Source organism: Suricata suricatta, chromosome 5, assembly GCF_006229205.1.
Source record: "Suricata suricatta isolate VVHF042 chromosome 5, meerkat_22Aug2017_6uvM2_HiC, whole genome shotgun sequence".
In the NCBI taxonomy this organism is placed as follows: domain Eukaryota; kingdom Metazoa; phylum Chordata; class Mammalia; order Carnivora; family Herpestidae; genus Suricata; species Suricata suricatta.
In genome coordinates, this window is record NC_043704.1 from 105,459,218 (window position 1) to 105,475,750 (window position 16,533).

Sequence of the window (16,533 nt, forward strand, 5' to 3'; positions counted from 1 at the left end):
TAAAATATTTTTACTTCAGTCACAGGAAAATATTGAAAAAGACTAGGGAATAATTGCAAAGAGAAAAACATCTAGATAACTATAGATAATGACCTAAAACTTGGCTTGGGTTGCTAAGAAAATCTTAGTTATATAGTATTTTTACTTAACCGTGTAACATTTTTAAAAAGGGAAACAGGTGCCTGGGTGGCTCAGTCAGTTAAGTGGCTGACTCTTGATTTCAGCTCAGGTCTTGATCCCAGGGTCATGGGATTAAGCCCCAGATTGGGCTCCCCACTGAGTGGGAAGCCTGCTTAAGATTTGCTGTCTGTCCCTCTGTCCCTCCCCCCTACTCTCTCTCTTAAATAATAAAAAGAGAAACAGACTTTCTCGGTAAAATGTAGAGCATATTTCACTTCTAGGTAAACTTTTTTTGTTTTTTGTGTTTTTAAAATTTTTTTAATGTTTATTTATTTTGAGAGAGAGAGAGAGAGAGAGAGAGAGAGAACAGAGGAAGAGCAGAGAGAGAGAGGGAGACCCAGAACCTGAAGCAGGCTCCAGGCTCTAAGCTGTCAGCACAGAGCCTGATGCAGGGCTCGAACTCACAAACCTCTAGATCATGACCTGAGCTGAAGTTGGACACTTAACTGACTGAGCCACCCAGGTGCCCCAAGGTAAACTTTTTTTGTAGGTTACTAATACACTGGCCCATATACTGAGCTGATAATGGGGTTTTGGATCTTTCTAGAACTTTCAAACCTTTATCAATTCACAAAATAAGTTAACTGGGGAAAATTAAGGGGATATGGCTTCTGAGACCACTTATTTTTGTTTATGTGATAATTCAAATATGTTTGTATTTATATTTATAATTTTTTAAATTTATTTTTTAAGAGAGAGGGTAAGAGTGGGGGACGGGCAGAGGGAGAGAGAGAAGTGAAAAAGAGAGAGAATTACAAGCAGGCTCCACACTGTCAGTGCAGAGCGTGATGTGGGGCTGTACCCCAGGAACTGTGAGATCATGACCTGAGCCAAAATCAAGAGTTGGATGCTTAACCAACTGGGCCCCCCCAGGTACCCTGCATTTACAATTTTTGATACCCAAGCAGTAACGGCTAACATTAATTTAGTCTTCCATGTGCCAGGCATTATTCTGAATGCTTTGTTTTTTACTGAATCCTCACAGCCACTCAATGGGGCAGGCACTGCTTATTAATCTGTTTTATAAACCAAGCCACGGGGAGTTAAGTAACTTGCTCAAGCTTCATGACTGGCCATCACGGGACCACAACAAACTCAGGAAGGAGCTTCTGAGCTTGCTTTGTGACCACCACACTACCATCCACTCCTGCCTGGACAAATGAGGCACAGCTGTGAGGGCTTTACATGGTCCTGCCACCTTTCTGTCCTCCAAGGGTGGGATTTTCTCTGTGAGTATTTACCCAAAGAAAATCTTTCATACTTATTGACAATTTGAACAGCTAATACTCTTCTTATTTGCGTTGCTAGTCTCTTATTTGTCATTTCTATTTTACATGAAGGAAAGAAAGCTTCTGGAAAGCCAAATACTTACCCAGTCCTTTTTTCAAGAGGAGATTTTAGGCAGTGGAACAATTTGGGTTGTTGTTAGAAGGTATCTCAGAAGGAACCATAAGTCTCCAGGATGGGTCTGAGCAGAGGCTGGAATGGAGAAATTTAACAAATTGCTCAGACAGACCAGCTGAACCTGACAGAAAGGCAGTGCTAGCAGGTCTCATGACTTAGACTCATCATTTTGGTTTCTAAAAAAAAAAAAGGTGGTTATAAACTCATCAGTCAATAGAATATTTGGAATTTAAAAAAATTTTTAATGTTCATTTACTTTTGAGAGAAAGAGAGACAAAGCATGAGCAGGGGGTGGACAGAGGGAGAGGGAGACACAGAATCTGAAGCAGAGTCCAGGCTCTGAGCTGACAGCTCAGAGCCTGGACATGGGGCTCAGACTCATGAACTGGAAGATGATGACCTGAGCCAAAGTCAGAGGCTTAACCAACTGAGCCACCCAGGCGCCCCTGGAATATTTGGAACTTTATCTTGAGGGTTACTACTTCAAATTCTGAACAGAAAACAGAAGATATCAAAAATCTTCTAGTAGAATAGGACAAAGAATCATATATCATCAGTAAGTGGAACTTTATCTGCTCCAGTGTGATTCCCATTGATTAAAAATTTTCCTCAGAAATGAGTTACAATTCTCATGCAGAGAGGCCCCATAGTGCAGTATCCCAAACCAAATGGATTCCCCTTTTATAAAATGGCATTTTCTAATATTTTGTTTTTCCTTTTATGTGGAAAACCACAAGGAAAGAAAAAAGGATTTCATAATATGTCAATGTTACCCATATTTTCATCTTTGTCTACAAATAATTGAATTATAAGCAAAAAGCAAATGGCAGTCCCCAGTCTTCAGTCTGCACACCCAAGCTGGTCACATATACAAAATAATCTGTAATGGGGAGAAGAATTAATATTTGATTAAAATCAAGAGTTCAAATGGATTTGGATGCGTAGTAACTTGTTACTGAGAGAAAATTTCAATTAGTTTAAAGGTCCATGGTAGAATATAGAAGAAAAGACAGACTGGTAGGTGTGCTTGAGGCCAAACTCCATCTGACCTCAGTAAAGGTGAATTTGCATTTCTCTGGGCATGATGGCAATGGCTTATGGAAAATCATGTCTTAACAATTTAGAATGTCTTTCAACTTTGACCAACCAAGGTAAAAGGGTTATAGGAGATACATGAAGATTGAGATAGATCAAAAGATCCTTCTCCCATTGTACCAACTCATAGTCCGTCCTTCCTTCCTTCCTTCCTTCCTTCCTTCCTTCCCTCTTTTCTTCCCTCCTTCCTTCAACTTCACTGATTCCATATTTGTGAATTCACCCACCAATAAAATGTGTCTGCTACTCCAGATCAATACCTGAGATGCTTCTGAGATCATTTACAGATGTGCACAGAGCTGCAAAAAATTTAAGTCATTTGACACACAGGTTTCCAGTTGAGGTCAAACAGGATACTGTTTTGCCTTATTGTTTCACCTCTCATAGTATAAAAAAGTATCTCTTCTTTTCATGATCTACTTAGTGCCACGTTTTCCTCATTTTTGTGGGTTTTTGTGTTGGTAATTTGCTGTTTAAAATGTCTCACAATATAGTGCTAAAGTGCTGTCTAGTATTCCTAAGTATAAGATGGCTTTAAGGTGCCTTACGGAGAAACTACATGTGTTACAATAACCTTTTTCCAGTCATGAGTTAACAGTGCTGTTGGCTGAGTTCAGTTTAAATGAATTAATAATATAAAGATTTCTTTAACTCCTATAAAACAAGGCTATGTACTCACCAGTTGATAAAGATGTATGACCAGAGCTTGAAAGACCCTAATCCTGTATTTCCCCTAGAAACAGTGCTTCTGTGTTTGCCAGTTCAGTATTCCTAGTGACTTCATAGAGCATAACTACCATGAATAATGATAATTGACTGTGTGTACACACACATACACACACAGAGGTATGTACAATAACATATCATTATATCACCAACAATGTAAGTAAGAGCAGAATCCTCTGAGATGAAATAATTTCCCACCTTCTCGCAGACTGCAGAATAAGGTGACCAACTGTCTCAATTTGCCCATTTACCCTTAATTGAGGGGTTTCCCCAGATGAGGGAACTTCAAGTGCTACAACTGAGAAAATCCCAGGACAAACTGGAAAGAATTAGCCTCTTACTCTAGAATTTCTTGAAGCCAAAGAATTGGGGGCAGGGGGACAGGGGTAAGGCCCATACAAACCCTTCAGCTCTTGCTCTGAAGCTAGTAACCCCACCATCATTAGGAAAAAGGCTCCTAAAATAAGTAGATGCCAAATCATTAAGCACCACTGGCCCCACTCATGCTTCTGAGGATTCCTGGGCAAAACCTGAGGCCTCTCTGGCAAAGCATTATTGAGAAAATACTAACAATAAGTTCATTTGATTTACATTTCTATGGCCCTTGTGTCTGTTTGGTGTGTGGAGTCTTCAGAGTTGAGCTGTAAAGAAATAGAATGATTTGACCCAATAAAAAGCAACAATAGCCCAAGAAATAAAATATTTTCACTGAGGCAGCTGAATATATTCTTTTCCATTACTCTTTTGTACATTGATAAAGGATAAAGGAGAGAAACTGTAGATTTTAGATTTGATACACATTTCCTACATCAGCGAATGCTCAACTTTCCAGTAATTTGTGACTCTATACAGACTAGTGAATCTCAATGCTGGCTGCACATTAGAATTATCTGGGAAGTTTAAAAAAGTCCTGTGCCTGGACTCCACCCATTACAATGAAATTAAATAAGAGTGGTGGGGCGGGGGGGTTCCTGTGTATTAGAACTGTTTTAAAAGGATGATTCCAACAAGAAACCTGGGCTTCTCTGAGAAGCACTCTGAAGGAAGATGGTGTTGAGAACAGCTCTCAGGAAGCTTCCAGGTTCAGCTGAGAAGAACAGTATAGAACTGTAATGCCTGCAGTGGGTGGAAGAGAGGGAAGATCGCAGCGTGCAGGGCCATACCAAACCGTCCAGACAAAGAGGAAATGTTTTAACTCTGGAATCAGGCAGGTCTTGATTCTCTCTTAGCTCTGCCATTGTGACTCTCCTACCTGCGTAACCTGGGTCAAGTGATTAGCCCTCTTATCATCAGTATCCTTATCCTGATACCCATTTTGCAAGATTTGTTGTGAGGATTCAGTTAGGAAGCACAAGCCAAATACCTGGCATGCACATGCTTGTTAATAAAGGGAAACGATCATCATTACAGGCACCCACGCTTTCATTTTTGGCCACTTTCTGAGTTGCATGCTGTAGTCCTGACAAAAAAAACAGTAACAGAGAAGCTTTATGAGGTAGGAGTAGTCGCATTTTCAAAACAACATGCTTAACACTGATACAAATGAATGGTATGATCTAGTTCAGGGGCCAAGAAATTACTGCCTGTGGGTCAAATCCAACCAATACCCCGTTCATTCACTTATTGTCTGTAGCTGTTTTCCCACGACAGACATCACATGACCCCTAAAGCCAAAAATATCTACTATCAGGTCCTTCACACAAAAAGTTTGCTGACCCTTGTTTCCAGTACATCAATTTTCAGTGGGTTCATGGACCACTGAGACCCTCTTTCAGGAGATCTGTGAGGTCAAAGTTATTTTCACAGTAATGCTCATACATCATTGATCTTTCTCACTGTGTGGACATTTGTGCTAGGAGGACAAAAGCAGGCGAATGCCTTAGCACCGGCTGAGACAGTGCTTTATGTCCTTCACCACCACACACTCATAGGAGAGAGAAACAAAAAGGATTTTCACTTAACTCAGGGTTTCTTGGCTTTGGCACTATTGACATGTTGGGCCGCATAATTCTTGGTTGTGGGGGGCTGTCCTGTGCATGCAGGGTGTTTAGCAGCATCTCTGGCCTCCACCCACCAGTCTTTCCTCCCATTTCCTGGCTGTGACAACCAAACGTGTCACGAGACATTTTTTTTTAATTCCTCCATTTTAACTTAATATATATGGTAATATGTGGCAAATATAAACAGACATAACTCAGATAAACAAAAAGTCTTTTGGGTCTTCTATAATTTTTGAGAGTAAAAAAGTTCCAAGACCAAAAAGTTTGAGATCTGCTGCTCTATTTTGTAGTCACAGAATATTTATAATGTTTATGTCACTAAAACAGATATAATGAAACAAGGGCACCTGGGTGGCTCAGTCGGTTGAGTGGCTCAGGTCATGATCTCACAGTTCATGGGTTCAAGCCCCACACCTGGCTCTGTGCTGACAGCTAGCTCAGAGCGTGGAGACTGCTTCAGATTCTGTGTCTCCCTCTCTCTCTGACCCTCCCATGCTTGCACTGTCTCTCTCTGTCTCACAGAAAATTAATAGATGTTAAATTTTTTTAAATAAAAAAATAATGAAATGAAAAGGATCATGTAACTGACGATGAACAAGATATAGAAACAAAAAGTGGAAAAATATGTGTGTGGGTGGGTTTGGGTTTTTTGATGGGAAGGGCTGAGGGTATCATCAGTGAGGACACAGCTTTGGAGACAAAGAAAGCATATGTGACCTTGAACGAGTTAGTCTTCTATTTGTGCTTCGTTTCCTCCTTATAAAATGGCAGTGATCACAGTACTGACTTCAGAGTATCATTGGGAGGATTACATGAATAAACACATAAACAGTGTGTAGAATAGGCTTTGCACTTAGATGAAGTGTATCTGTGGGTCAGCTATTATTATTTTTATAATAAATAATTTGCCAGAAAAAAATGAGGTTAGGCTTGCAATTAAGGATACAGGTGCTGCTGACCTTACCATCAGCAGGACGACTGAAAGCAGAAAAAATGAAGTCACTGCTTCCCTAGAGACAAAATGTCATGGAGTCCAGAAGGAAATCAGAATCTCCTAACCCCCTTCTTACCCTAACACCACATTTTCTAGTCCAAAATCACATCTGTTACCCCTGTAAGGTACATGGACATCCTCCAAGCTTTCAGAACAAACGATGTGAGGTTGGCTTGGTTTCTTATGTTAGTTCCAGAGCAGTTATAATTTTTCTTGTTCCTGCACTGTGATTAATTTTCCCTTCAGCTCAGTTTGGCTGCCAGAAGCTCATCCAGAATTGCGTTGATTTCAGCAAATACCCACATTGCCATTTCACCTTTGGGAAGACACATGCTTTATTTAAAGAAAGGGCTTGTTAATTTTAATAGTGAGAAGAATCCTTAGTAAAACCATAGGGACACTTCCTGGATGGCAAATGAAATATTTGTAGCATGACTTTAAAAAAAGCTCAAGAATCTGATTCTGAAGATAAGGAAGCTACTTGAGATGTGAAATTACAGTCTCAGTAGTAAAGTGATCCATCTCCTGTGCTCTGTCTTCCTACCTTCCTGTTTCAAGCAGGACAAGGTTTACTCTCATGGTTCACTATGGTTACTGAGAATGTTGGGTTAGATTCTAAAACCTAGCTGAATCCAAATCTCACCTTTTCTGTGACATCTGACTGCCCTACACTATTTAACATTGTCTGCCCTCCCCGCAACTCCCTATCTTGCTTCATTTTTCTTTGAGGCATATTTCTTCATCTAATACATTACATATTTTACATAAGTATTTTGTTTATTGTCTGCTTGACTCATTGTGATGGCAGAGGTTTTTATCCTTTTCCTTCAGTCATGTGTTCCTAGCTCCTGAAAGGGAGCCTGGCACATGGTAGGGACTCCCATATTAAACTTTTGCCTTTATTTATTTATTTATTTATTTATTTATTTATTTATTTTTAAAGTTTATTTATTTATTTTGAGAAAGAGAGCGCATGTGTGCCCCCATGTGAGCATGTGGGGTTTAGGGGGAAGAGGCAGAGAGAGAATCTGAAGCAGACTGTGCTGTTGGTGTGGAGCCCAACACAGGGCTTGATCCCATGAACAATGAAATCATGACCTAAGCTGAAATCAAAGATTTCCCAGGCACCCCTCAGCTTTTGTCTTTAAACAGGAAATGGAAAATGTCCCTGTGATGTATGGCATACTGTGAATTCACATATGGAGACCTTGCATAAATGACAGCATCAATGTTTTGCAAAAAGCCTATTCGACTTACAAGCATTTAGGTGTCATTCTGCAACTTGGCAATTGTGGGAGCCAAAGTATAAAATGGGCTGTTAGAAACTTGTTCCAATGGTTTCTATTTTTTAGTCATCTAATATTCTTATCCTTTCATGAATAAACATCTCTTTAGTTAGCTGTCCAAGTCATGAAGTGTGAGCCTCTACCCCCACACCCAGACAGAGCACTGTGATTTAGTGGTTGTTAACAAATGATTATTAAGGGATTGATTGGCACATGCATTCCACATCCCCAAGAGATGTGGTCCAGTGCAATTGTACATGCAATCTTTGAAAATCAAGTTACGTATTAAAGACTAGGAAACTTCACTACTTAAATCTGTTCTGTAATAAATATTTCTTGTAAAGCACAAAATTCCTTTGCAACTACATATTTTATTTGTAAAGTCATATTCTGGCATACGAGGTTTGCTTAAATTAGTGAATCAAGACTTATACTCTGGGTGTAGACTCTGCAGGCTCAATTCTGTGCCAGGCTGATGATTGATGGAGAAATAGCCCCTTTAGGATACCTGACTGGTGTATGTAACCATTAGTGAATTATAATTGGAAGGAGGGATTGCAGTTCCCTCAAAGGCAGAGTCTACCTCTTATTCACCTTTGTCATCTAGAATCTAACACAAGCATATTTTAGACATGCAATACCCATATGGTGATTGAGTAAAAGCATGAACACACAATTGATCAAATGCAATCAAGTACTAACAAGATTTTTTTAAAAGTCTATAATGCAGTGAAAATTCAGACGAAAGAGGTCACTAGGAATGGCTTCATGGAGGGATAGGGCAGAAGTTACATCTGGAAAGAAATTAAGTCTTCAAGTCTAAGACAAAGGGTAAAAGGGAATACCTAGCTAGAAAAGTAATTTAGACCTGTCTACCTATCAGTCAAAAGGATATTGAACATCAACTTCCAGCATATATTTATTTATAATTACATGTATATTCTGCTACATTAACATAATTAAGTTTTTTTTTCCTTCTACTATTCTTTTAACAGTTTTTAAATACATTTTAAAAACAGGGTTTTTAGAGAGGAATTAAAGATGAAATAAGTCATGTTTTAAATTATCTTTATTTATTGTGTATCACTATTTATATTGGATATAAGTGCACAGTTCAAATAACTCCCTTGATAATGTTGAATTTTTTTGGCTAACTTCCAGCTATGTTGCATTAAATCATGGGGTCTCATGGCTCACGTGAAGATATAGGAGATCTATTGGTTAAGACATTTGCTTGTTACTCACTCATGCCTGAATTCATATTATCCCTCATCTTCCATTTCCCTAAAGGAACCTATTTCAGTTACTTGTGAGCATTAACTTGATTAAAGGTAGATAAACCTAATCTTCTCACTAGACCAGGAACATAGAATCCATAACATGTTGAAGGTGTTTAAAATGAACAAATGAGTGAGACTAACCTGTGGAGAGGAGGTAAACCTTACGCAATGGTGTGATGTGTGGCATTGTCTGATAGAAGGATGGATCAGGGGTGCCTTTGGCCAGCCTCTTTCTTGCAGGCAGTTACCTCACAGACATGGAGACCGGAGGGCACGGAGTTGGGAAGAGTAGATGTATAGGGTTAGATTTTTAATGGTAGTTAAGAGGTTTTGACCTGATGAGATAGGCAAATGAGATTATTCATGTATTTTTAAGAAAAGAATAATGGGGGGGGGGAAAGTTTTATTTAAACAAAATTTGTCCTGAAAATAGGGAAAAAATTAAAATTTCAAGCCAATTCAGAGGCATTGTGAATGAGGCATTTAGCTCTAGCTAGCTTCTTGACTCCCCATAGAACTGTCTTCTGCTGGTCATGGGACTATAATTTTCTTTTAAAATATAGGTTTTTGTTTTTCACTGTTCTTCTGTTCCTCTCCAGCTTTACTTGATGTATAATTGGCTAGTACAATTATAAGATATTTAAAATGTACAGTGTGATAATTTGATACACGTATTCATTATGAGATGTTTCTCATTGAGTTAAGTGACACATCCATCACCACACATATTTACCTTTTTTGGGAAAGGGGTGAGAACTTTTAAATTCTACTCTCAGCAAATTTCAATTATACAATATAGTATTACCAACTATAGTCACCATGTTATATGTTATATCCTCGGACCTTATCCAACCTATAGCTGAAAGTAAGTTTGTACCCTTTGAACAACTTCTCCCTAATTCTCCCACCCACCTCATTCCCTGTTTCTATGAGTTTAACTTTTTTTTTTTTTTGAGTTCCCACATGTAGGTGATACCACACGGGGTTTGTCTTTCTCTGTCTGGCTTATTTCACTTAGGATTATGCCCTCCATGTGCATCCATGTTGTTGCAAATGGCAGAATTTCCTTTCTTTTCTATGACATTATGGATGAATAATATTTTGTTGTGTATATTTACCACATTTTCTTTATCCATTCATCCTTTTATAGACACATAGGTGGTTTCCATGTCTTGGCTATTATAAATAAAGCTACTATGAACATAGGAGTACAGAAATCTCTTTGGTATACTGACTTTGTTTCCTTTGGATAAATACCCAGCAATATTTGGCCATATGGTAGTTATAATTTTCGTTTCTTGAGGAACCCCCATGCTGTTTTCCATTGTGGCTACACCAGTCTGCGTTCCCAACAGTGTACACTGGTCTTCTTTGTTCTTGGCAGGAGAGAGCCAGGAGCTGCCTGCCATTTCTGGTGAGTCAGTTGGCCAACATGGAACATTCGTTTCATCATCTTCTCCTGCTGGAGATTAAGAGCATCACTGATGCCTTCTCCTCCATCCTGGGTCCTCAGAGCAGAGATATCTTTCGCATGAGCAACAGCTTCACTGCCATTGCCAAGCTTCTTACCCAGCAACTGGAAACTACCAAGACCAGAAGTAGCAGGTGAGCAGGAGGTCTTTTGTACCTCAGGGGTATGTCATAAACCCATGGAAATGTAGCACCGGCAGTAACAGTTTCTTTTGTAGGCATTCAGCTTCCCAAAGAAAACCAAACCCACTAACTATCTCAATGCAGAGTAACCTATGAATAAATTATGGCATTTGCCAGAATGTTTTTTTTTTTAATTTGTGTAAACCAGAATGTAACAAAAGATTTTCTAGAAAGTGCACCAAATGTGACAAAGGAATAAGAATATAGTATGAATAATGATATTTATAACACTCACTTATTTAGTCAACAAGTGTTTAGCAATTGCTTACTCTGTACCAGGAACTCTGTTAGAAGTTAGACGTATAGAGAGAGATAAACTATATTCCTTGTAACCAAAAAAAATCTCACTTCCTTTTTTAAATTTTTTTAACATTTATTTATTTTTGAGAGGGAGAGAGAGAGAGCAGGGGAGGGGCAGAGAGAGAGGGAGAGACAGAATCCAAAGCAGGCTACAGGCTCTGAGCTGTCAGCACAAACCCACAAACTGTGAGATCATGACCAGAGTTAAAGCAGGGCGCTTAACTGACTGAGCCACCCAGGCACCCCTAAAAAAAAGCTCACTTTCTAATAGAGGAGGTAAATATTTAAGTGGCCAATTAGAGAGTATGGGAAGTTATGCTTAATCAATATGCAGCCAAGGAATCTGGGGAACACAGAGACGGGAATATCTACTTCTGCATGGAATGAAGAGGAGTAGGAAGCTGAGATCAGGGAAGGCTTCCCAGAAGAGATGATATTTTGAGCCAAGTCCTAAAAGACGACGAGATTGCACCAGGCAGTCTTTTGGGCAGCATGTGAAAGAGCACAACACTTTCTAGAAACAGAATCCGTTTTGTATGGCTAGGGTGTTAGAAGGAGAGCACCATCAGGTAATGTAGTGAAATGCTAAGTGGGGACCAGACGGTAGTGGGCCTGACCCCTTCTAAGGAGTTTGAACTTTACTGGGTAGGCTAATCGCGAATCATTGTGGAGGCTTGTACATGGCAGGATATTATCAAAATCCTTGTTGGAGGGAGCTTACTCTGATTGCAGTGAGGAGAATGTGTCAGGAAGAGGCAGATTGAAGTCCAGGCCAGTAAGGGAAGAACAGGAGAGTTTCTCTGGGTATTGGCCATGGGAAAGATATTGAAGATTGTACGAGTGACCTGCCAATGGAATGGCTGGGCAGAAAACAATACCGAGGGTTGAAAAGAGAGTAAATACAGTGCATCAAAATGGCCCTTTCAAGAAGTTTGTGGGAAAAAATAAAAGTCATGCAAGACTGAGGAAGAGGTTTTATTTTATTTGGCTATATTTTGAACACAGAAGCACTTGGAAAGTTTTATGGCCCTTAGAAGTTAAAAAAAATTTCAAATATTTCATATCCTCATGACCATAAGGCAGACATCAACTTCCCTATTTTACAGAAGAAAAAACAGAGGGTCAGAGGTGAGTTAAATACCTCCCCAAGGTTACACAATCAGTAGGTGATAGAGGATGGACTCAAGCCTTAACTTCACACTTCAGATCCTATACACTGGAAGGTATTCAGTTCTAGAGAAGGAGCAGGGCTCATTTGAGACTAGTGTCAACTTTTGTGAATTTTGGGGATATCAAATGATGCATACCCTTTCTAGAATGAATTAAGGATTCCAAAAACAAAGGAAGCCATCTTGACAGAATAGTGAGCATTCAGTCATCAGGGTCCACTCTATGTCCAGCTTGGCACAAAGTCTGGAAGTTGGAAGAGAAATAAGACACCATGCCTGCTCTCAAGAGGTCTGTAGTCAGGTATGCAAAGAGGTTCTGGTAGAAGTGCATATGACAGGGATGCCTGGGTGATTCAGTCGGTTAAGCGTCCGACTTCAGCTCGGGTCATTTTCTCACCACGCTCATAGGTCCAAGCCCTGTGTCGGGCTCTGTGCTGACAGCTCAGAGCCTGGAGCCTGCTTCAGATTCTGTGTCTCCCTCCCTCTCTGCCTCTCCCCTACTTGCACTCTATCTCTCTTTCAAAAACGAATAAATGTTAGGGGAAAAAACATTTTTTTAAAGTGCATACAATAGGCTGTGGAGCATGAGAGATATATTGACAACAGTCAGGAAACTATAGAATGTTTTACAGAGAAGGTCAAATTTAATTTCATCCCATATTTATTGAGTAGATTCATGGGCCAGGCATTTCTCTAGATACTAGATTAAGTTGCACAGGATGAATGAGACTTTCTCAGATAAGGGTAGAAAGGATACTTCAAATACAGAAAATAGCATGTGCAAAGATACAAGGGCTTAAGAGTGTGTGACCCAAGCTAAGGAAAAGCAATCCGTCCATTGTGGCTGGAGCAAGTACCTCAGGGGAGGGTGGGAGAGTAAGCTGAAACGTTAGGTCAGAGGCAGATTATCAGAGGCTTTACATGCTGTGTCAGGAAGTGGGGCGTTTATCTCTTAAGTAGTAGGGAGGCTTGGAACGATTTTTATCCAAGGAATGATCACAGCTCCTAACAGAGTAACTAGCAGATGGTAGGCACTTGATAAACGTTTCTTCACTGAAGGACTAGGTAATTGAGGAAGTGGCTGAAGACGTGGAGCACTGAGTAGATTTGGCTGGAGCATACGAGAGTGACTAGGATGCTATCGCTGGAGTCTTAACAACAGGCTCGCTCTTTTTTTATTTTTCTAAATGTTTTATTTATTTCTGAGAGAGAGAGGGACAGCTGGAGCAGGGGAGGGTCAGAGAGAGAGAGGGAGACACAGAATCTGAAACAGGCTCCAGGCTGTGAGCTAGCTGTCAGCACAGAGCCTGACATGGGGCTTGAACTCACACACCGTAAGATCATGATCTGAGCCAAAGTCCGACGCTTAACTGACTGAGCCACCCAGGCGCCCCAACATCAGGCTCTTTCAACGCTGAGGCAGGCCTGGACTAAATCAGTAGTGGAGGACTTAAGAAGTCAGGGCAAATCATTATAGTGAGGAGAACACAGAATTATGAGGAATTTATTACCAGTAGGAGGTAGGATGAAAAGAGGGGGAGAGTGGAGAAAATCCAGAGATATATAGTTTGAGTGATGGCATGGAAGATGATGTTAATAACCATAAAAAAAGGAGCAGGAGGGGAGCCCAAATGGCAGGCTCTCTTAGCCCACTATCCACAGAGAATAGTATCTGGCCACTAGGACCATCAAAGTCATCCAAAGACTGATTGCAAGTGCCCTTTTCTCTCAACATCATAGTTTTGATCTGTTGTTGCCTGGCTCAATATATAAATGCTTGTAAACCAAGGTTTCTAATTTTGGTACTATTGAAATTTGAGCTACTTAATCCTTGGTTAAGGGGCTGTCCTGTGCATTATAGAATAGTTGTCAGCACCCCTGGGCTCTGTCCACTAGCTGCTGGTAGCAGTCCTCACCCTCAGTTGTGGCACCAAAAGTGTATCCAGACATTGTTAAATGTCCCCTGAGAGGCAAAAATCACTTCCAGTTGAGAACGGCTATATACATATTCCATTCAAAAAATAGCATTTTAACAGACTTATGACCTGCCTAGCAACAGCCTAAACACAGCAGGTATCCAAGAAGTCCAAGGCCAGCATCACAAAGGGGTGATTTGTCATTTGTGTGCAAGCACAAAATCACCATTGGCCAATTTTCATGATGTGGTTTTAGAAATTTCATTTAGAGCCTCCACAGCAGGTGTTTGGAAGAGCCATTTTGTATTCTGTGCACAGCCAGCCTGCTTATTGCTTCTTCCAGTGATGAGTGACATGTGTGTCAGATGTGAAAGCTTAGGCACACATTCCGGCCAGTTCTCCATATTCTCTCTTGCCTCTACAAATGCAAAGCTGCAAGAGACCAGTTGTCATCTGTAAGAGTATATATATTTGAAAACTACATAAAGGAAGAACACATTACACAAGGGTGTGACATTGGGCATTCTAACAAGAAAATTGACCTTTAATAAATAGGCCAAATCCAGGGTGCCTAAGTGGCTCAGTCAGTTAAGGATTCAATTCTTAATTTTAGCTCAGGTCATGATCTCACAGTTCGTGAGTTCAAGCCTTGTGCAGGCTCTGCACTGTGTCAGTGTGGAGCCTGCTTAAAATTCTCTCTCCCTCTCTCTCTCTGCCCCTACCCTACTTATTCTCTCTCTCTCTCTCTCACTCTTTCTCTCTCAAAAATAAAATAAATAAAACTAAAGATAAATAAATAAATAAATAGGCCCAGCCCAAATAGCAATAAACACCCCATGAAAAGAAGAATTTAGGAGATATGTACAGAGGAGGAAAAAATAAGGTTTTACTATTAAAATATGAATCCATATGTATGAGAATGCATTTAAATTTCTCCTCCTTTTATTATTTTCCTGAGAAAGAAACCACACAAAGAGAAATTAAATGTGACGAGATCAAAACGTCACCACTCACCTTATGTACCATCACCACCATCACCATCCTCACTACCTCAGCCTTTCTCACTTCCAAATACTCACTTTGCCAATGTTCAACACCCACTGTCAATCTTCTTCTACTTGACTGCAATTATTCAGTGGGAACCTCAAAATGCTGGTGTGGACAGCCAGCCCTTTGTATTAGCTGCTCATCCTCTTTGGGATGGTTGCTAAGGCTTCTCTCCAAACATCTTTTCCCTGAATAGCCTCCATTGTGACCACTTAGCTTCAGTGATTTTAATCTGTGTCCCTCACAGAAGAAAGGTCTATACTTTTGTCGAAAGCACCCAGCAAAGTCTGATCTTTACAATTAAAGGGGAAATGGGTAAATGAAGAGAGTTTGAAAGAAAATTAAAGATGATAAAATTCAAAACAGATGCCATCTAATTTACAAATCTGACACATAGCCCAGCAGGCCAGATTTTAGACTTCAGGCCAAAAATACAAGATTATCAAAAGAAAAACAATTAGCATCCTAGGGAGAATGAAAAACTGAAGTAGACAGGAGCCTTCTTTGTGTCAAATCATTCTGAATTAATTGGGTGAGTTTTACTAGATACATCAGGTAACATACTTGCACTTTGTTGGTTCCTGTGTTTTAAAAACAATGTCTATATCTAAACAATAAGCCAACAGGAGCTAAATAATAGGACAGCCAAGCAAAGCATTTAGAATTTGAATCTAATTCCGGAGGAACAGAAAGAGGTAACAGCAATTGTGGGTTAAAAAGGAAGACGTAAAGATAAGGAGAAAGATCTATGCCTTTCGAAATTGTGGGAGCCCTATGTAGCCTTTTGGGCTGCCACTAGCCATTGAACCATATGCCATCCAGGACCCAGGGGCACCTAGGGAAGGAGAGGGTGATTTCCTGGCAACTGTGTGCTGGCTGAGCATTCAAGTGGTCCTTTGATGAGAAGACACCTTTGCCCAATGCATGTGATTCCAGGGAGGCTGCTCTAATTAGGTACCATCAGATTTGGGGACAGTTTGTCACCGGTGGTCAGGGGCTCAGGCCCCAGTTGGGAATGGAAACTTTGAAGGGTGGAAATTGTGAAAAGAAACCAGGGGTAGGAGATCAAATAGGAGAAATCAGAAAATACAGGGAAAAGGGTGGCCACAGGGAAAGGCCTCAGGGAAAGCAGAGGACCAGGATGGAGGGCATCTGCACACAGCCCCAGGCTCCAGGCTTAGACGGTGTGTGTATGAGTGTGTGTGTGTGAGAGAGAGAGAGAGAGAGAGAGAGATTCCATTTCCCTCAGATCCGGCTTTCAAACTCTAGCCAAAGCCATCAAGTCATGGGGGGGAAAAGTTGCTTATAAGAAAAGTTTTAATACAAAGCATGTGGTTAAAGCTTTCCCAAACATCTCTGGCTTGGTTAAGTGGGTGGTATGTTCTTTTGTTGTTTTGGTGATAATGGTGGTAGTTGTGGTGAAAATTTGTGTTTATTCTTTGTTTTTAAGAATCAAGCTTGGGGAGGTGGGGGAAGGGAGAAT

The 16,533-nt window shown here is 40.3% G+C and overlaps 1 protein-coding gene across 1 annotated transcript in view; it reads left to right on the forward strand.

Moving 5' to 3' along the window:
• The window catches only part of VEPH1 (ventricular zone expressed PH domain containing 1), a 225,393-nt gene that overhangs the window by 89,195 nt on the left and 119,665 nt on the right, over positions 1-16,533 (forward strand). Inside the window, exon 10 of the mRNA XM_029938756.1 lies at positions 10,350-10,570. Coding sequence (XP_029794616.1) covers positions 10,350-10,570 — 221 coding nt within the window. The remainder of the gene's footprint in view (positions 1-10,349; positions 10,571-16,533) is intronic.